We start from the raw sequence: 20835 nt of genomic DNA on the forward strand, positions 1-20835 counted from the left end.
TGTTGCCAAAGTTTGTGTGCATGAGGGTGCTCTTATGAACCTGCACCCATCCAGCCATGGGGCATAGCTGTGCACACAGGTGGTTTTCTGGCTCAGCCTTGATGCACTCCTGATATATTTGCTCTGATTTGCAGAAAAAATGGCTTTTGTTGGCTTCAAAGGCAGCTTCCGCCCTGTCTGGGTGAAGCTGGTCACTAACGAGGACTCAGCTAAAATCTACCAAGCACTGCCAATCCCTGTGGTGAAGAAAATGAAGTTGTGAGGACACCCTGCTGTGCCTCCTGGCTGCCAGCACTGCCCCATGGGACGGACTACTGAGCGCTCGCCGCAGGCGCCTCGCCAGCCTGCACACCAGGTGTAGCATTTTGTTGTTGTTGTTGCTGTTCAAAAAGAAATCTTACTGTAAGTAGCTAGAGTGACCACATGTGACAGAAAAGCCTTCCTCTGTGACCAGCGTGTGTCCTGTGATCGCCAGCCCCACCCGGCTGGGCTCGCACACCGATGCCGCGTCGACTCTCGTGTTACTAAGCGAGGTTTGACCTGTTCTTACCAGGTGCTGGTTTTATCAGCGCCCCTGTGACAGACTAACCTACGTGCTGCCTCTCCAAGGGAGAGATCTAGGTCTAAAGGCCATTGAGGATTGTTGCTTTTACCAGCCTCTGAGTTGTCCAAACACTTTTTTTTTCAGTAGTGTAACCAGCTGCTCACATACACGTGGAATGTCAGTTCAAAGGCTGGTTGACAATCTGAGGCAGAAAGAGTATATATTTGAACGATTAATTAGATGCTGGGAAATGTGACTGGACAGTAGGCATTTATCCTAAAGCTTCTGTGAGGTTTGATCAAGCTCTTTGGGTTGTGTTTTGTACATGCAACCCAAGGCACATAGTTGGGGAAGAGATGAGAAAAGGAGCAGACAAAACATGCCAGTGGAGACTGATGAAACCACATATTTCTGCTAGAAGGAGAGCAATGCCAATTAGCACATGTATTTTCTCAGCCTTTCGCATACAACCTTTCCCCTCTGTATAATAGTGTTCAGGATCAGTCTGGAGGGTTTATGGTTGCCAGTTAAAGCCATTCCTTTCAGGGCTTCCAGTTTTTAGCTAGGAATACTGAGACTTACCTTATTCAACATCAGATAATGTCCTCGCCTTTCCCAGGACATCAGAGGGAACAGGATCAGACTGCTCTGCTGTGTGTTGCTTTCTAATCCTGTCCTCAGGCTTAAGGATATTATTGTCTTGGTCCTCCTGGAAGAGTTACATGAGACCTGCATGAAAGGTGACAGAGGTCTTACCAGGCAGCTGAAGAATTAAAGTGGGAATCCCCATGCACTAGTTGGATGTCTCGTACCTCCTGTCCCCCTGCTTGAAACAATACTTGGGTAATGAAGGCAGATTAGTGTGAATCAGGACTCTACAGGGGCATCTCTTGAAGCTGGGAAAGTAAACACTACCTTGTAAAACACTGAAAGCACTTCTAGTGTTTAATAATATTTCTGTGTGTTGCTCAGAAATGCCATGAAGGCGTCTCTGGAGGCTGTGGCTGTTCTAAGAAATCTGAGGGCAGGGGGGAAGTGTAAAAGACAGGATGATGAACCTTTTAAAGTGCATAGAATGACAATTTTGCCAATAATATTTGGGTTTGTTTCCCCACTTTATCCCTGCCTGTCCCCATTGCCACATAAATTATTATAGTTGCTGATGGCTACTTCATTTTGCTCTGTCTTAAGTAAAATTTATGTAATTAAATTGCTTTTCCCCCACAGTATCCAAAATGCTACCTTGCAGCTAGACTGAAAAGCAAGGATTTCGTGTGTCATTCCAAAGGCTGGGCAGGTGCTGTACTCTATAAGCCTGGTTTAGATCAGTCACTCTGAAAGTCAAAGCAACCATGAGTAAAATTTAGGTAATCCTGTAAGTTACATTCCTCTCAAGCCTCTCCTGGGTTTTGAAACTGGAAATGTTCTTTTCAGTCTTATTATATAATTGTTTCAAATTCATGGAATGTCATGTGTATTGTATTTGGAAAAAAAAACGAAGAAGGAAGAGCCAAGTGTTCCCTCCCTGCTTCCCAACAAGAGTCTGTTAACAAATGTTCCTCAGGCACTTGTGCTGTTTCCAGAATGAATGGCCAACACTTGTAAAAGGCAAGTAAGGTGGATTGGTTTTTTCCCCAAATTCTTAGGATGGTTTGCGGACTTAACAAACTATTCCAAACATGAAAGAGTCAGTCTCACTGGTGGTTCAACCATGATCGCACAAACATTGTTTATCTGATGTTCTCAGATGGCCAAAATGGAGCCACATCCATGAAGTCAAGGGAACAAACTGACAAGAAGTCCCTTGAGTCCATCAGTCTGGGTTATCTAAACCTTTTCACTGCCCTGAGCAAATTGCATTGATGCCATTGCACCAGTGTTGGTGGAATACACTTGCTTTCAAGAGATGGACCAAAGCAGGAGTATTTCTGAGCACTTAACAGATGGTGGGCAGGAAAACTGGGCTTGGAATATGCCTGGAGTGGGATCTGGCTTTGTACGACCCCCAGGGCAGGGGTTGCCCTCTGTGGTGCTTCACTGGCCACAACCATTTCCCCTCTCCTGCTCCCTGTAAGTGTATACATGGCCAGGAGGATCACACCAGGTGGGTCTATCCCCTGACAGGTTTGTTCAGCTTCTACAGCAGCTGCCTTTATGCTGAAGTGTAGGTTCTGATTTTACTGTTTTGGGAATTCTCAGGGTGAAATCATAAGACTTGGCTCTAGGAAAAAAACTTTTTTTTCTTTCCTAAAAATCTCCTCTTATTAAGAGAAGAAAACTTTTAAGTAGCTTGTTCTATCATGCAGAGCTTGTCACATGGGGCCTGTTTTGGAGCTCGGGTGGGTCTCACGCTGTGAATATGGAGTAGGGAATCACTGCAGTCTGTAATCCCGAGGGATAGCAGAGCATTGTGGCCGTGTACCGGGACAGCCATGCCAGTGAAATGCAAAGGGCTCCCGTTGACCTTCATGGGTGGAGTCAGTGTGTTGCTCTGAAGACAGAATGAAGCCTGATACCATCACCAGTCAGCAAGAGCTTTGTGCCATACGATTACTGTTTAATCTTTGACTGTTCTAGAAACTGCACGTGCACATTCTGACTAGTGAATTACCTGACTGCTTGTTCCTTGTTCATCCTGTACAGTCGCTGCACAAGCTGCAGTGACCCTCTTTTAATGTTTTATTACTGCAGATGTTTCCGTGTTTGCCTATGCAGTTGCCATTGGTAGAGTGGGGGTTTTTGATTGCATTTTGTTTGTTTGTCTCTTTGTTTGTTTGGATGTTTGGGGTTTTTTTTGCCTCTGTTTGAATGCTTGTTTTACCTGTCGCCGAAACAGCTGGTCCTTTTTCGGAGTTAGATGTTTGTACATTTTCTTATAGACTTTCCAATGAAAAAAGATATATTTTCTATTAATTTATTACAATGGCACTAAGACAACTAAATTGCAGACATATGAAGCATTTTTACTGGAGTTGAGCATTGTCCAGGTTGTTAAGGAGGTCAGCAATATGTCTTTTCTGATAATCTGCTTTGCACTTGGAAGCTCTCTGTGTCCGCAGACCGTGGTAATGCATTGACTGTCGGGTTTATGATGACAAGAGCTCTTGGGACATTGGTTCCAACAGATTGTGGCTTACAAATGAAATAACATGTAGTTGTTTGGAGTACACAATTGTTTATCAAAATAAATATCGAGTGCAAATTTCTTATTTTATTTTTGACTCCCTACTTATTTGAAAAGACAAAACCCAGGGGGCCAAACAACCCCCTGTGTGCATTTGCTGGCCGGTCTGCACAGACCTCAGCACATTTCACTGCCTGCCCCATCACACACTTGCAAGATCTGAGAGAGGAAGATGGAAAAGGAAGGAAATGGAACTAGGAAGGGGGATATTATAGTGGGCAGCCATTGGAAAGGCCTGTATTTGGGGCAGGTGGGGGACTGTTAGTAGATTAAAATAAAAATCTTGTTCCCTTGTTCCCAAAACTTATTTTTTCATTGAATAGGGTGAACATGGAGTGAATATATATATGGCAATAATATATAAAACGTGTACAAAGTTTTTGTAGTGGGCAGCTATCAAGGCTTATGAGAATTTCACTGTCACATCAAGTAAGACTTTGTAAAATTTTCACCCTGAGATGGTGCCAGCTGGGCAGACTCTACTATAAACCTTTTGTAGGGTCCAAAACCGGAATGGGATTTTTTTTTTTATGGAGCAATCAGCATTTCTAACATCCAAACACATTTATTTTTTAACCAAGTATCAAAACAGTAGCTAGTGCATTAGAGGAGATGACAGGTCAGGAAACTGGAAATGCACCCTGCCCACTTGTGTACAATTCGAATTACTGATACATATATATTATATTATATTAATTATATATCGTTTATCTGTAATTGCCGGCGCAGCCGTTCCCTGTCCGCGAGCTCCCTCTCGCGGCCGCTCTGGGCGCAGCTCCCGCTCCCGCCGTGCCCCGGGTGGTTCCGTTCCCGGCTCTCCCAGCGCTTCCCTATCCCACATGACAGTGATGTCCCAGCTGAGCGTCACACTCCTTGTCAGCCTCTTCTGGGCAACAAGCGCCTGAGCTCTCACAGCTTCTGCTGGCAGCCACAGGAGGTAGGGATGCTCCCTGCGCTGCTTCACAGAGCTTTGATTCTTCCAAATCTGCTGGACCATAAGAAATGTTTTACCAAGTCCCCAAAGTGCATTTTATGCAACCTTTGCAGACCTTCAGAGCAGCCAGTGCATCACCTCCACCAGAAGCTGAAGCCACTGTGATGTGTCCAGGCTTTTTGCGCCCCAAAGGGCATCTCAGCAGCTGTCCCAGAGGCTGTTCCGTCACCCCACTTTCTTTCTGACCAAAGGATGGGGGAGGGATGTGTAGAAACCACCACTGCAGCTACACCCTTCCTCTTGCACGGCTTCTTCACCAAACACACCTCCAGAAGCTCCTCCCTGTGGTGATCCCTTGGCCATGGAGATGAACCCAACACTTACACTCACTGTATAAACTTAAAAACAAAACCCAAGGTCTCCATCACTTTGCAAACAGAATGATTTGCAGTTTCTAAGTCTCAGATGTAGTATCTCAACAGTCAGGAGTGGTACCAGGACATGGAAAGGGGCCTTTGATAAGGGAGCAGTGACAGAACTCAACAGAACATTGCTCTAGAGGAAGCCACTTAAAAATAACTATTTCTCCTCCTTTGCCCAAGGGTGTAATGTGAGATCAAATGAAATTCCCAGATCCACCGTAACCTCATCTCCTCTCCTATTGTTAGTGTTGGATGAGTAGTACAGGATAATGTTTCTTAAAGCACAGATACCTCACCTGAAACCCAAGGGTCTGTCAGTTGATAGCAATACCCCAGGAAATAATTGCAGTCGCCTTGACTTTTATTTCTGCTTTCCCGTAGTCCAGTTCCAGTATTCAACTGGTACCACTTCAGCATTTGGATGTCTGTTGAGCATGGTCTGCCCTGTTACAAATCTAAAGTTGATTTTCTCATCCCAGAAAGAGAAACTGTCCTGGCTTATCACTACTGCTGAAAATAACAATGTGTCTGAAATATATTTCAGGCCTCACTCGGGTTATCTGAGAACTCACCAATATGGCTTAAATGGTGGTGCTATGTGGGAACAGGGGTTGGGAGGATCAGTGATAAGATGGAAAGTGGCCTTTCCCTTGTTAGGTTACACAGCTCATTAGTTCACAACAAACCACCTGGCAGCCACATCAAAGCAAAGAAAGTTGAGTTTTTCAAAATCTCCTGCTCAACTGCTGCCCTAAATGCCAAAGCACTTGCATGTCTGGGCTTCCATTAATCTCCCTGGCAACTCCATCCTGTTATAACTGCAATTATCTAAAGTCCACACAGTTATTAACATGTTTTACAGCACCTGAAAATCAACAGCTGACTATCAAATCACAGGGGTATGGCTGTGGTTACAACTGACAGGATGAATAATAAAATATCCATACAAAAGTATTGTGTAATTTAAGTTATGCACTTAACTGATACGAAATATCAGTTTAGATGAGGGGGATGAAAACTGACTTATTTTTAGTTTTTGCAAAAGAAGTTGAATGAAATAAAAGTTGCACTGAGGACAAGTTAAAAAAACCAAAACCCAATCAAATATACAGGATGGCCTGTGGGCATGGATCTGGGAAATAATATACATATTATCACATAAATACACATATTAAACCTCTGTTTCTTCATTGACTCACCATGTGCTCAACCACACTATTTTTTTTTCCAATACACCTTTGCAGTACAATTATTCCTGTATAATTCAGTCTTCCTCATTACAAAGAAAACTTTACATAAGTTACAGCAAGATCCAGGTCACTTCATGGTGCTGATCAATCCTTGCACCTTGCAAGCAAATTCCAGGGCCTTGCTCTTTCCAGCACACACAGAGCCTTGTTGACATGTAACTCTGCTGTCAGTGAAGGCACTCAAATGGCTTTAAATATTAATGATTTAAGGAGTGCTCAATGCTCTGGTCAGTGCTCCCCACAGAATTAGTGAGCATGGCACCAATGGAGAAGTCCAGCCTTTGTTCAGATATAGCTAATAATTACCTTTAAAAGCAGCAGATGCTATAGGCAGTAAAGATGGACACAGTTTTTTTGGAAGTACCACTAAATTACCTAAGGGAAAAAAAAAGTTTTGGTTATAAACCTCATGAATTCGATCATTTTAGTCCCTATTCTGTAAAAAACGAGGGTCTCTTCTGTCCAACGGCAACAGAGCAGAGACACAGCAATTGTGGGCTAAGAAAGAAAAAAGTTTCTGTTTCTGAGAGGTGTCAAGAATCAACACATTCTTTCCCCATTTCATGCCACGTCCAGGCCAAGGATGTTACCAATAGGATTATTGTCACAGCCCCAGCAGTCACTGAGCCACCTGAATATTCAGAACTCTGATACAGGTCACCTCTGTGCTGCTCTTTCAGAGCTCCTTTAACTGTCCTGTTTCTTCCTCTCACAATACCAATGCCTATGTAATAATAATAAAAAATTAATATATATAGCCCGAATTTTTTTTAAGATCAATTATTACTGTTAATTTAAATGGTGGTTAACAGATCTGGTTTTCATATTACAGAAACAATGATATAATGTCACTGATAACCCAGGCAACACCAGTATCAGCAGTGAAAATAGAATACATGGGAAAGAAACAAAGCATTTACCAGCTGTCCTTGGCTAAAGGCTGGCACACTGTGTCATGCTTGATTGCAATGTTACATCAGCTTTTTAAATGCTAATCCAAACCTGCACTGCAGAGAACTCCAACCCCCTACATCACCTGACTTCTCTACTGGAGGAGAAAAGATACCATCAACCAAAAATCCAAGTGGAGTGTTTTTCCTTCTTGAATCCAAGCAGCTCTAGCCTTCCTTGCAATTTGATATTTTACCTGAATTCAGTGGGTTTTGTCCTGTTAAAATGGCACAGTATGAAAGACAGAAAATACTATATGCAAAAATAGTTAATTTTATCTCAGAGAAAGATCAAATGGAAATGTATCAATGGACCTATTAGGATGTCAATAATCTTAGTAATGAGAAACACGAGAGTACCAATGAAATAGGCATTTTAAAAACGGGGCCTCCCAGTATTCAGGCACGGGTTCTTTAAATTTCTATAAATGTCCAGTGCAATTAAAAAAAAACAAACCTGGAAAAGGCAAATGGTGCTACTCCTTGAATAGAAAAGGAAATGAGCCACAGATAAAGACTGGAAATAATTTCCAAGCCTTACCATAAACCCCTTGAGAACAGCAGCCAAGTATCAGACAAAAGTAGGTTGTTCTGTATCTTAGCAAACTGGTGTATTAATTTATGATTTCCTTTTCAGGAGAAAATTGAAAGAGTTTAGGAACAGTAACAGGAACATTGAGTCTCCTAGAAGTCAAGGCTGACCTGACTGTTCAGAGAAATGCTTTGACCACTCTAAGTAAAAATCAGAAATCCTGTCCCAATTGTCATAACAGGCTTAAAGATAGAATTTTAGAAATTGGGAGATCACCTAATAATAAATACAGTAACAAAGCTAAAGGTAAACTCTGAGAAGCTGAAAAAAAAATGGGAATCACAAACTTCCCTGCTGGCAAGTGATGTGTATAAAGAGACAGGATGTGCAGGAGATAGAGGGAAGGCTGGCAACAGGTAGGGCGTTAGAGGGAACATCACTGCACCATCACAGACAAATCTTAGCAGTGTTGTAACAACAGCACTTGCAATTCCTGTCCTTCTTAAATGATTATGGACACTGCTTGCATCTCTTAATTAGTAGGATTTAGTAGCTGGTGGACTTGATGATCTTAAAGATCTTTTCCAACCTAAATGATTCTACAATTTGTTATAAATTCAATTGCCAGCATTCATTCACTCACTGCAGCCTGAACTTGCCTTGGGTCTTCTGAGCCCTGGTCCTGGCAATTTAAACATCAAATTCCCTACTTGCTGATGAAGTTCAGCCCTCAAGAACAGTGGATGCACCTGTAATCTTGTAGGTCAGGATGTAAATTGACTTTTTTTCTTAGTAAAACAGATAATGCTAATATATACTGTGTGCCTTATCTTAAACAACAGAAAAGCCACAACAAAACACCACAAACCTCCCCCCCAACAAAAAAAAAAAAAAAAAAAAAAAAAAAAAAAGCCAGAATATTTTTTCCAGTATTTTATTACATAAAAAGTTGATTGTCCATTGGAAATTTTTCACAAAGTGCAACCACATCTTGTGTAGTATCATTGACAAACTATTGGGTTTTTTTCTGAGAAGGACAGCTGTGTTAAAAATATAACAGTAACTTAGAAAAGTTAGTTATGGCACTAAACAGACAAACCAATAAGCTGGGGGGAGAAAGCCAGCAGACACTTAGCTGTCATGAAAACAGGTGATTTTCCATGTACCTCTGTACAGAAAGACACTTAGCTGTCATGAAAACAGGTGATTTTCCATGTACCTCTGTATAGAACTGAAATAAAAAGGAAATAGTAAGAGCTATAATTACCACCCTACCTGTTGAAATTAGTTCCAAAGGAGGTATCTGAATGCCCTGTATGTAGAACCAAAAAAATATGTTATTGAAAGCCTGGTAAGACTCCAATGAAGAATTCATCTTCTGAGGTACTTATAGAACGTTAGTGACCTTAAGTAACTTTTTGAAGACATTTATTTTTATATATACATAAATTTATGTGCGTGATAGCATTTGGGCTTCTTAAATCATCACTAAATAAAATTTGCTTACGTAACACTGTACCAGGACAAGTACAAGGGTCTCAAAGACTTTGCCAGTTTCAAAAGGCAATCTAAGTTGTTTTGGAGTAATGAACTGTGACACCAGAGAAAGACTGGCTGGTAAAGCAGTTCCTGCCCCACAGTGCCATATTATACTTAGTAGTGTATTTCAGTTATGTGTTGAGTGTAAAGCATGAAAAAAAGGGAGAAGAAAAATGGAAGACAAAAAAACCTACTTGAAGGCAGCATTTTGTATTTTATATCTAAAAGCAACTACCAAGTCATCATACCTATTAAAAACCTAAAAAAAAACCCCCAAACAAAAACCCAAACAAACCTAAACACTTTGAAATTTTAATAAGCTATGGGGCACAAGACCTACCTGCATTTGGCATAGGCAACTTAATGACTCAGAAACAATCAAACAAAAAAACTTGGTCAAGTGCCTGGTTCAATTTTGACAAAGCTCCTTTTAACTACAAAGGGGAAAACCCCAACCTACTGTAAATGTAGATTTATGAATGACTAAAGTATCTATTCTCAAAAGCTAGGCTATAGCTATAGTGCAGTAATTGTTTCTCAAACATTCTCAAATTCAATTTGTCAAAAAAAAAAATAATCATTTTTATGTTTCGTAACATGAGAACTACAAAAACTGCATTTTCAGTGTTTTTGATCAAAATCTGAATTGTCATCTCTATACTACAGATTTAAGTTAAAAAAGGAAAAACCTCATTAATATTTCATTTTTATAGTTTCATCTCACCTCTGTTCCTCTCTTGAGATGAGAAGCAATACTGTTTAAAAAGGGTGGTGCAAACCCAGAATATGTGACTAAATCATAAATTAGTTATGAACAAGAAATGGACTGCACATCTCTCCTACCCAAATGTCTACTGAGACTTCTCAACTCCGCTACACATCCGGATTAACAGCAGAATATAAAAATTAATACAGTTAATCCTGAAGAAACACATGACTTTAATTTTTCCATTCAAACAGGCACAGACCTATTTAATGAAGTGCAGCTGGAAAGCTTTCTTTAATCCTAAATTCACACAAATACAATTAAAATTAAATAAAATGGGTCACCCGGAACCTTCATCAGCATCATTTAGTCCTTACATACAGAAACCAAAAATGAGTTAGTCTGCCCCTGGAATACCTAACCAAATGCAGAATTATTTAAAAGGTTTACTACTCTGTGAAACAGTAAGTTTAGTGACATCTTTTATTTTAGAACAAACACAGTTTCGTACTTTTGATACTGAAGTATTCCACAAGGTCAACCGTTATGGTTCAAGTAGGACCTTTTATCCAAAACACTTGGATTTTAGCACCTTAAATAAAGAGTTAAAGTAACATCTTACTAGCATCGAATGAAGACAGTTAATACTGTGCTCATCCTCTGGAAAATTATGTGGACCATACTACTAGGTGCATTTAGTCCCTATAACAGAGAGTAAGGCAGAAGGCAAACAATTCTAAGCAATGCTTTTGACTGAATACATTCTGAATAACAACATAACCTTCCCAATTATATAAAGTATTTGCTCCCATACATCAAACTTCGTAGTATTCAAATTGAGTGGTCATTTACAATCAATCACATCAGTCAGGAATTTGTACCCAAAAAAAAAAAAAACAACCAAACCCAAATCTGGTTATTAAGCATCAGTAAGTGATATGTCTAACTAAAATTTTAACTCTGTATTGTGACTAGTGCTTTTACAAATATTTAAACAAACCGTTAAATCAATAAACCCAATTAACTTCAGAGTTAAAGCTATTTCTTTTCACTCGCCATCTGGGTAACAGGGCACACATAACATTTGCTTCCACAGGCACAGTTCTGAATGCCCCGAATCTGGCTTTTCCTTTCACCCCAATACTGCTCATGCAGGTGCTGTAATTCCATTAACTTCTGAAGGGCACAGAATCTCCTTTCTGCATGGATTTGGAGTGCATTAGCCGAGTACCTGCCTAGCTTCTACCATGCTCCTTAGCACTTCCAAGGATTTCTTGGGACAGAACAGATTAAGTTTATTTTAAATAAACAAGCAGTCTAACCAGACATGTCCTAAACCCTGTAATTTCAGGCATCTTTGGCCACTGTAACACTGTTCTTTGCAACTTTGGGAGTTTTGCACCAGCTGAGTCTGTCAAACTGGCTTCCAAGAGAATCCTTTCGCACTGCACTTGGCTGTCTGACAGCAGCTGTGAATCAATGACCAACTTGCACATCCAAGATGGATATCTACAGATGAACATCAGTGTATTCTGAGACCATAATTCTTCTTTTTCACTTAAATTAAGTTTGATGTTAGACACACAGATTCGTATGTTAATTTTAAACAACAACAAAAGCATAAAACAATTACAAACTAAAGTAGTCAATTGCCGGTATGAAGTGTCATCTTTCCCGTAACTAAACAAATGGCCAACAGTAAGGAGTAAACTGGTGAATTTCAACACAAAAATTTAAACCTCAGTAGTCTCTGCTTCCTCCCCTCCACCCCCCAAAACCCAAGACTCATAAGGAGATTCCTTTCAAGGAGCAGCAGAGCATGGTTCAGTCTGGGTAACGCGTCCGTCATAGCTCCTCTCTCTGTTTGGTCGCTCGGTTGTCCTCTTTAATGCTACTGGATTTCTTCTCGGCATCTTTTTTCTTCTTTGCTTTTTCAGGTTTTGTTTTGTTTTTCCCTTTCTCATTTTCATCTGCTCCTTTGCCAGGATAAACTTGACCTTCCAGAGTGACATCCGCACACCTTTCTTGATTTATCAGGAAGTCTTTGATCTCCCAGGCATAGCCACCATCACGGAGCATAAAGATGGCCCGATTGGAGCCAACAATAAACCTAAAGGAAAGACCCATATCTTTTTCAGTTAACTCTGTGCTTTTCAAATACTACAGCATTTGCTTAATTCAGAGCACCTCCACAACTGAGGCACACATTTAAGAGAAAGATGCTGGTCTTGTTGTTGCCTGGGGATGGGGACAAGAGAACAATCTTCTAGGATGTTTAAGAATGAATTGTATTAGTTTATAAGGAGGCAAGAATATGAAGAAAATTTAAGAACTAATTTGGGACTATGTAAAATCTACTAATGAGCACTGAATTTGCTTTATACACTTTCTGCAACCCTTCTCAGCCTCAATACAAGAGCGCAACATTCTCCTGTTTCAAAATGATCCCCTCTGTCTGAGAGAAAGAAAAAAAAAAGTCACATTTTTTTAGCCAGGGGAACAAAAGGCCTTTTGTGGTGACAAGTCTTCCAAGTGTGATGTTTTCCACTATGCACATAAAGGCAAACTACAGCAGCTAAAATTGATAAATAGCTGAAAAGTAATGAGGAAAAAAAGAATCCAGGCTATATATAAACACACCATGTCTAAGCACTGAAAAGATTTGTGCACCACACCAGTGGTTTTGTAGCCTGACTTGAAACAAATTGGAATATAAAGTGATACAGAAACAAATAAACAGTAAGGGATTATGGAGGTGGGGAATGACAGAGGATGAACAGTTCAAAAGGTTTTCAGGAAGAAAGAAACAAGAGTTCTGCAAAGGCAGGAACTTTATCCTTGTGTATCCCAGTTTACCTTTGCACGTCGTAGTTGGCATTGAAGAGGCCGCCCTGCCACAAGCTGGTGATTTCTTCTGTCTCCTTTTCTGTGGGATTTCCCGACACCGTGACAAACATCATCAAAGTCTTCCCCTTTTTTGTCAGCTTCAGGATGCTTTCAGGCTTGCCTGGATCAATTTTTGAGAAATCTATTGGTGCTGGAGGCCTCTTGTGTTCAGGGAGATCTCCCTCTTCGATGTCATCATCTTTCTGTTTTGAAAAGGACAAGGAGGCTTTAAATTAAGTGTTCCAAAAGGATGCTCTTTTTTTTTTTTTTTAAATTTCTTTGCTTACAGAATAACTCTTTTTTGACAAAATATTTTTTAGTTTAATGATGGAGATTTTGGAACCAAAAGAAACAGTGACTTTTGTTTCAGGAGTGCTCTTTCCATTTATAACCCTCCCCTCAAAATGATACACATTTTTGTATTGACAGGTAGAATTTCATTTTACCATGTACTGAGAAATATTTCAGCCTCAAGGCTAATTCAATACAATTCCACCTAGGAAATTCATAAAATAACACTTTTTTTTCTTCACAGTTTCACAAAAATGTATTAAGTATATGAGATGAAATAAGAAAGTCACAATAAAAAACCCTCATATACACATAAACAAAAAATCATTCATCTGCATTTTGCTTTCAGAGGTCAAAACTCACCTCTGGGAATCATGCAATTGCTTGAGAATTTAATTTTCCTTTCTTTGTTTCTTTAAATAAATAAAACCACATGAATTCAGATTTTCAATGTTCATGCCACAGGAAGATTTTATTAAAGGTTTCATGACTTTTCTCATGCACAGATGCAGCTCACAGTCTGACAACATAATCACCAAGAATAAATCACTCTTACAAAAAAGAAAAGAAACCCCTCTTGATGACTTTGCTGAGGCTGACAGGCATTTAAATATTTAGAAAGGCACAATTCAAACTGCTGCCCCTTGAAACAGCTCACAACAGAGGAGTGAATATAGTGACAACTTACATTAAGCCAGAACTTGATTTCTTAGACAGTGTTTGTATCATAGAATTAAAAAGCAAAAAATAGAACAGAAAAACCCATAAGTCTTACACTGGCATCCACCCAAGCACTAGTAAATAAGCAGGAATTAAGGCAGATATTTTAGGTGTTGTCATGACTTCAAATACACATGACTATTAGGAACATGAACTGCAGCAATACCTAAAGATATCCCCTTCAGAGGCCTCAAAGGTCAGGAGCCAAGCTTGATTTTTAGGACTTAGTATGCATTACCCTCACATCTCTGCACAGGCATGTACACAAACCCAACATCATCCTCCTACAACACCATAGCCTTTAAAGGTTAAAGTTTTATACAAGTGACTTATGTTCTTTCCCCACCTCATTTCCATGGAGTTTGTTGTCTTCCTGATAAGCGTGTCTAAAGTTTAGGTACCACCGAACAAAAGTTGTAGAAGCCTTAGATTTTATCCTTTCTTTCCTTACTAAATATCTGTTTCAATTTTGCAAGTCTGAAATGCCTTCAAGTAGTTCACATGCCTTTGAAATTTTCATATTAAGTGAACTGGGAGGAAAGGAGAGCCCCAGGAAAGTCCCACTGCTCTCAGTAAGTGGGAACATTACTTATCTTGGAGGAAGCTGGAAAATGCTGAGATTGGTGAACTACACTAAAAATATAAAATCTTACATGATTGAATGAAAAACGTTCTTCAGAATTAAAAGCAAACTGATCCTTAATTTAGTCTGGTTTGGCTAGTGCAAAGCCAGCTTATTTCACAGTTTTGAAAGAGAAAGGCAGAAAGAAACGTTTCCAAATACTCCTTACGTAATACAGAAACTGACTACGGATTTAGTGACAACAACCTACTAACATATACCACCTATTTTTCCCTGAACTATTCAACTAAATGCTTCTAAAGCTGTATTATTACCGTTTGATTGGAACTATTATGAGAAGCTGTCAAAAGCTCCCTTAAATGACAATTCTTTTCTTGATCTTGTACAAACTATCATGCAGTTTAGTGTTTATAAAGCTATTTACAAAGTAAAAACCTGGAAGCGTAAGCTTTTCCTTTGAAAAGTCTAGCAGACTCATTCACTTTAACAGTAGCATGAGGTTCCAGAGGGAAAGCATTACAGACACAGTAATAATTACATATGCCTTCCCTTGCTCCTCCCCTCAGCTCCCCATTCTCACGCATTTCTCATAAATGCCCTGGATTTTTATATTTAAAAACATTAGCAACATGTCACTTAATTCCTCCACCTATCCAATGACCTTAGCTCAGAGTCAAGCCTGAGAAACCCTGAGCTTATAACAACAATGAACTATTTAAAGCACGTGACCTTTCAGTAACAGAGAGACCTCCGGACCAGATTCTCAGTTCTGTTTCCAGCTCCCCAGGACTCAAGGCTTCTGGAGAGTCCCCTTCCATGAGGGAAATCCCTCAGTGCCTTCCTTCAAGCTCTAGTTGTGCAACTAAGCTGCTGAAATGCCTCTGCCTCTTTTCCCTGTTCCCTATACTCGTTTTCCACTAGATCACTCTCCTGGATCACCAGGCAGTCATGCACATGGTGCAAGGGGCAGCACGAGAGCCGGCACAGAGAGGTGGCTGCTCCTGCTGGGAAGGCTGCTGGAGACACAGCCTCAGCCTCACCAGGCTCATGGCCAAACCCAGGCATGTTATAGCCACCATCCTCCAGTGGTTTCAGATTAATTGCCTGAGAAATAAAAAAAATTAGAAGTCATCTCACTCTACTGAATTGATTCTGTACAGTTCCATGCCCTGTGCCCCTCACTCCCGAGCATAATTCCTGCTCTTATCCAAATTCACAATGGCCCCTTTGTTTCTCATCCCACTCCATCAAGTGCACTCATGCCCTTTTTTCTCCTCTGTCCTCCAGCCACCACCCCCTCAAGTCTTTCATGGTCCCTGTGCATCCTGACTCCCACCAGGCAAAATGCCATGCAGCTGACCATCCCGGAGACCAAACAGCCCTTAATTGTTGAGCCCTGCCTCAGTAATAACTCTGCTCTTTTGGGGCTCTGCTCTCTGTGTCTCTCCTCAGAGGCAACACCAGCCTGAGCAGCAGCAACTCCACCGCCACTCTGCCACATCTGCACACAAGCATTTGTGCTGCACATGGTGGCCTGGATCAGAGACCTGCTCCAGCTGAAGAGGAAAAACCCTCAACAGCCTCCTGACCTGCGTGCCACAGGGCACAGACAAAAGTACAGTCAGTCTCACAACAGCACTAACCTGAGCCTCCCTTTCATCCAGGCATCTGGCTCAAACTCAGAGATGCTCATCTCGTAAGATTGTTTCCTACAATGCCAAATTTGGTTGAAGTTGGGCAATATTATCATTTAAGCCCTGATTTTTTAGCAGCTAGGACTACCGGGTCCTTGGCTGATCCCAGTAACAGAAAGGCAAACTTTGAGGTTTTTTTCTGATTTTATTTCAAATTTTAACTCAATTTTCTAAGAACCTCCCTTCCTAAAGGCAGATACACAGTAACAGTCCATGGGATGAACAAGTCCCCAACCTTCAAACCAGGACCAAGGCAAGCATCCTTACTTCTCACGGAAGTTACTTCAACTGTATTTCACACTCAAAACCTACTTCTCCACCTTGACTTACAGCTGTAACTGGTGTTATTGGAAACAGAAGTTTTCACTCCATTATTTCCTTCAGTTTTTGTGCAACATATTCCATGAAAAAACCTCATGGGAAAGAGAAAATGACAGTGATGAGTGCTCTGGCATTTAACAGAAGATGATGGAAGACAAAATAGTGAAAGGAACTGAACAGTAGCATGACAACCACATGGAGAAGAGAGTGATGGGAAACCAAGGAAAGTTAAGGCAGCGGGATGATGGGGGTGAAGGAGGACGAAGAGAGCTGGAATGAGAAGCCTTTACTGTGAGGAGCGATAAGAAAACCAACACAAACCAATACCACTACATATCTATTCACGTAAACGTGAAATGAATATTCCTCCTGGTATGACCCCCTCGGTCACAAAATGAATAATCCTCAATACTCTAAAAAAACCTGATTTTTAAGATGCCCAGGCTGCTGGCGTGCACCGAGCGCCGGGAAGCGGGACAGGGCGGCAGGGCAGGCTGAGGGCAGCTCCGCCAGGAGACGCGTCTGTGGCCCTCGCCCGGACTTCGCAACCCCCCCACAAGGACCCAGAAGCTCGGAGGGAGCAAACCGCCACCTGCCACCCTGCACCGGGCTCGGGGATCCCGCCCTCCCGGTCACCACCAGGCCCGGGGCCGCCAACCCCTGCGGGGCCGGGAAGCGCGGCCGCTCCAGCGCGGGGCCGGCCCCGCTCCTCGGCAGCCCCGGGGCTCCCTCCGCGTGGTCCCGGCCCCTCCCGCACCTCCCACTGCTCCAGCAGCCGGGCCATGTCCGCGTCGTTGTAGTCCCGAATGTCCTTCTTCTTGGGCGGCCCCGCCCGCCGCTTCCCCTCGGGCCCTCCGGCCGCGACCGCCGCGCTCACACACAGCGCCAGGGCCAGCAGCGCCCAGCCCGCGGCCGCCGCCATCTTCTGCCGCTGTCGGGAAGGCGGCCCCGGCCGCCTTATGGGCGGGGGCAGCGCGGCCGGGCCGGGAGGAGGAGCGGGGAAGGCGGCGGAGCGGGGCGGGCACGGCCGGGACGGGGGCAGGGGCTCGGGATAGGAGGAGGCAGCGGCTGCCCCGCAGCGAGGGCGGCTCCTCGGTGCTGAGGGGGACAGCGGACACCCCCTCCCGCCTGCCCCGGGTGCCGCTGTCCCGGCACAAAGCGCCGCTCCCGGCGGTGCCGCCCCCGGGCGCGGCCCTGCAGGGAGCGAACGCTGGGCATTGTCGGGTTTTAAAATGAGTAAATAAATGATGGCCCAGCTCCTGGGATCTAAGCTTGTGATTGTTTCTTGTTGCCTTCTTTTTTTTTTTTTTAGAGCAGGACGAAAAGTATCGTCTTGGCTAATCGATGTGATAGGAACCGAGCCCATCGCATGAGTCCTCTGATTTTGACTCGTGTCTCATCTATACTAGGTTTAGAAAATTATTAAATTTAAAGCTGTTTTACAACTTCAGAACATCTGACCACCACCACAAAAAAATGGGTTTTTCCTTGTACAGACTATTTTTCCATTATCTCAACCAAATTATATGGATGGATGTCCACATAGCCTTGTTTCAATCTTCAATCTACTTTTTTTTCCCCCACATGGGAGCTGTTTTAATTACAAATAGCACCATCTTCTCTTCAGGCTTTCACCTTGGACTCCGAGAAGTTTAAACTTGGAATTCAAGGAACCATCACTGTTACTGCTACTGGTACAGTTACTGACTACAATTAATATACTCAGGCTGATTAAGTGAACAGACTGCTCTTCCATTCCATCATCCAAGGTGGATCAGGTTCAGAGCAGAGGAACTAATTCTACTGAGCGAACAGTTCAACCCCAATTCTGTTACTGTATATAGTCCTGTAATCATAGAATGGTTTGGGCTGGAAGGGGCTTTGGAGATCATTTAGTTTCAACCCCAGATCATCTAGTTTCAACCCTACAATGAACCAGGAGCCCACTGCCCTTATGGGCACAATGTGCAAATACAAAATAAAAGCAGTCAGTAGGAAGGGGTGTGAGTTTGAGGAGGCTTTTCAAAGCCTGGACTAACTGCTGAAGTGATCAGACACCGAAGGGCCACACGGCTTGTGAACGCCAGGGAGACACGGCCCATGAAGCAGCACCTTGCCAAAAGCACACATAGCATGAGAAACAGCATAGGAGGATGTGGAATCCAAGATTTCAGCACCCCCATAAACAACCAGCCTGGTCTGCAGCCTCCACGCGTTTTTATAACGTTTCAGACACACTGCCAGTGCCCGAGGAACAGGAAGCAGTTAGCCCAGAGCTATTCGTGGAGCTTGTTAAATGTACAATCCATGAAACGGGGCTTAGACAAGGACCTCTCACAGAGCTGTCCAATACCTAAGGAACTAATGAGCACATTTGCTCAGTGATTTCTCATTAAATATAATGAATATCAGGTATACTATATCAGATTGCCTTGATTAATGAGGTTTTACTAAAATATGTTTCTGCTAACTTTTGTTATTACTGGATCATGTGTACATTCACCGGAAAAAAATAAAGACTAAAGATTCAATCTCGGAATGCTGGACTTACCACATAAAATACTTTCAGTGCACTTCTACTAGGAAATACTTTCTCCAATTCTGTTTTTCTTATTAGAACAAACCAACCCAACTTACTTTCTTTAATATCTGATACTACATTCAGATATGGACCTCAAAAGTAATCTACTTTGCTTTGGTAGGCGAACAAGTTGTTAGGAATATCCAGCACTGCACCGAACAACACTATACATTTCCTTGTTGTGCACATAAAAGCTTTAGTTTGAAAGGGAAATATTTTCCGTGCTTGACTCTGACCTTGCAACTCTCTCTGTTCAGGCAAAATTCTGTGTCCAGGAAGACAGAACCCACAAAGTCTGCCCGTTTTGGGTTCAGCTGCAGGACAAACACCTGTTCAGCCTCTGTTCTCTGCTGTTCCTCTTTCCCATGCAGGAAACAAAAGCCATGGAACATGTTATCACTGACAGGAGAAAATTAAATTGCATTTTCTTTTTATTGAAGCACATTGTGTTTTGATCAGAGCATCTACAGAATCATACAAATATGCTTTTTATAGCTTAAGCGTTTTCATATCCCTTAACAGTTTTTATGGTCCTAGCAGCTAACACTATTATGATTGCAATACAGAACATATCCAATAATAGATGGCTACTTTCATTGTAGATTGCAAAAGTAATGCATATAATGCTTTATCTTGTAGCTTAAAGTCCCATCTAGTCAAGCCAGGGAAGGTCTCAAGCTGTGACTCATTTTTGCTTCTGCAACACACACATTTTATTAGTAGTACCTTCAATTATAAAGTTACACCTTACCAGAAAGGCAAATCTACCTCCCCCTCTTGATGTAAACTGTTTTCATTATTGAATAGGGTTGGGTCAAGCTGTAATATGAGAGGATTCAGGATGTTCTAAATTTCTGTTAATGAAGGATTCTCTTTCTCTTTTTCCTTTTTGGAACTGCATTTGTGCAAATTTCCCGTACCATTTTTTCTTATGAGCTGGGAGAAGAATGTGCATATATTTTTAGCTGCCAAAAGCTCTCTCAAGTCTTTGCTGGTGGTACGATTTTCCATTTTAAAGTGTATTCCTATTTGTCACATTTTATTTTTCTTTGCAAATACAGTACAGTGGGGTCTTAAAAGCTTGTTCCTTGACATTCCTTGGAATGAAACCTTAGAGAGAAAAAAAACTTGACTTCATGAAGGAAAGGGCAGTGGCTTCTTGGAAGGACATATATAGACAATTAAGACATTAAACCTACAAGATGAGAAGATCAGACCTAAGCATGCTAAAGGGAGAATGAACATGCAAGGGCTGCCTGCTATGAGCACATGCTATGTCTGGAAGAATTAATTCATTTTAAGAACTCTACTGATACAAAAGGATGTTTAATAGTGCCCAGATGAATTAGGTGTTGTGCAAGGCAGCCTTTTAGCGATTATTTTGGAAATCTAAAATGATTGAGGTCTGGTGTGCAGCTGTGCTCTTCACAGCCTGACCAACACTACAACTGCTTTTGCACCTACTAAGAGAAGGACCATGACAATACTGTGCTAAAAAATACTTGCTGAGTAACAGACCCCAGAAAAGTTCAAGCAAGTTCTGAGATGACCCAACACTCAGCATATTCTTCCCTGCTTAAAAGCACTGTCATACATTTTTACAGAGCGTCAGGATATTATGAGTTATTTTCAGTAAAACATTCAAAATCAGTGTTTTCGTAGGTCAAATTACCTCAAGTGCCCTAAACGTTCCCCTGC

General features: G+C 41.8%; 2 protein-coding genes across 2 annotated transcripts in view; one reads left to right on the forward strand and one right to left on the reverse strand.

Moving 5' to 3' along the window:
• LOC114001204 (cell migration inducing hyaluronidase 1) overlaps positions 1-3758 on the forward strand; it is a 109517-nt gene extending 105759 nt beyond the window's left edge. Inside the window, exon 29 of the mRNA XM_027746190.2 lies at positions 135-3758. Coding sequence (XP_027601991.1) covers positions 135-262 — 128 coding nt within the window. The 3' untranslated portion in view covers positions 263-3758. The remainder of the gene's footprint in view (positions 1-134) is intronic.
• Positions 3759-11823: 8065 nt separating this feature from the next.
• On the reverse strand, positions 11824-17594 carry MESD (mesoderm development LRP chaperone). Its single transcript, XM_027746171.2, has 3 exons — positions 17314-17594; positions 12918-13150; positions 11824-12171 (listed from the first exon to the last, which is right to left on the reverse strand). The coding sequence occupies exons 1-3, from the start codon at positions 17476-17478 to the stop codon at positions 11907-11909; spliced, it is 663 nt and encodes a 220-aa protein (XP_027601972.1). The 5' UTR covers positions 17479-17594; the 3' UTR covers positions 11824-11906.
• Between the last annotated feature and the right edge of the window lie 3241 nt (positions 17595-20835).

Source organism: Pipra filicauda, unplaced genomic scaffold, assembly GCF_003945595.2.
Source record: "Pipra filicauda isolate LSUMZ 115617 unplaced genomic scaffold, ASM394559v2 scaffold238_size1193820_pilon, whole genome shotgun sequence".
Lineage (NCBI taxonomy): Eukaryota > Metazoa > Chordata > Aves > Passeriformes > Pipridae > Pipra > Pipra filicauda.

Excerpts from the sequence above, each read along its gene's own strand:
- MESD (XM_027746171.2), bottom strand. The coding sequence starts at position 17,478 with ATGGCGGCGGCCGCGGGCTGGGCGCTGCTGGCCCTGGCGCTGTGTGTG. Across the intron at positions 13,151-17,313 it reads GGCTGCTGGAGCAGTGGGAG|AAAGATGATGACATCGAAGA; the intron begins GTGCGGGAGGGG and ends TTTTCAAAACAG. Across the intron at positions 12,172-12,917 it reads GCCAACTACGACGTGCAAAG|GTTTATTGTTGGCTCCAATC; the intron begins GTAAACTGGGAT and ends TCTTTCCTTTAG.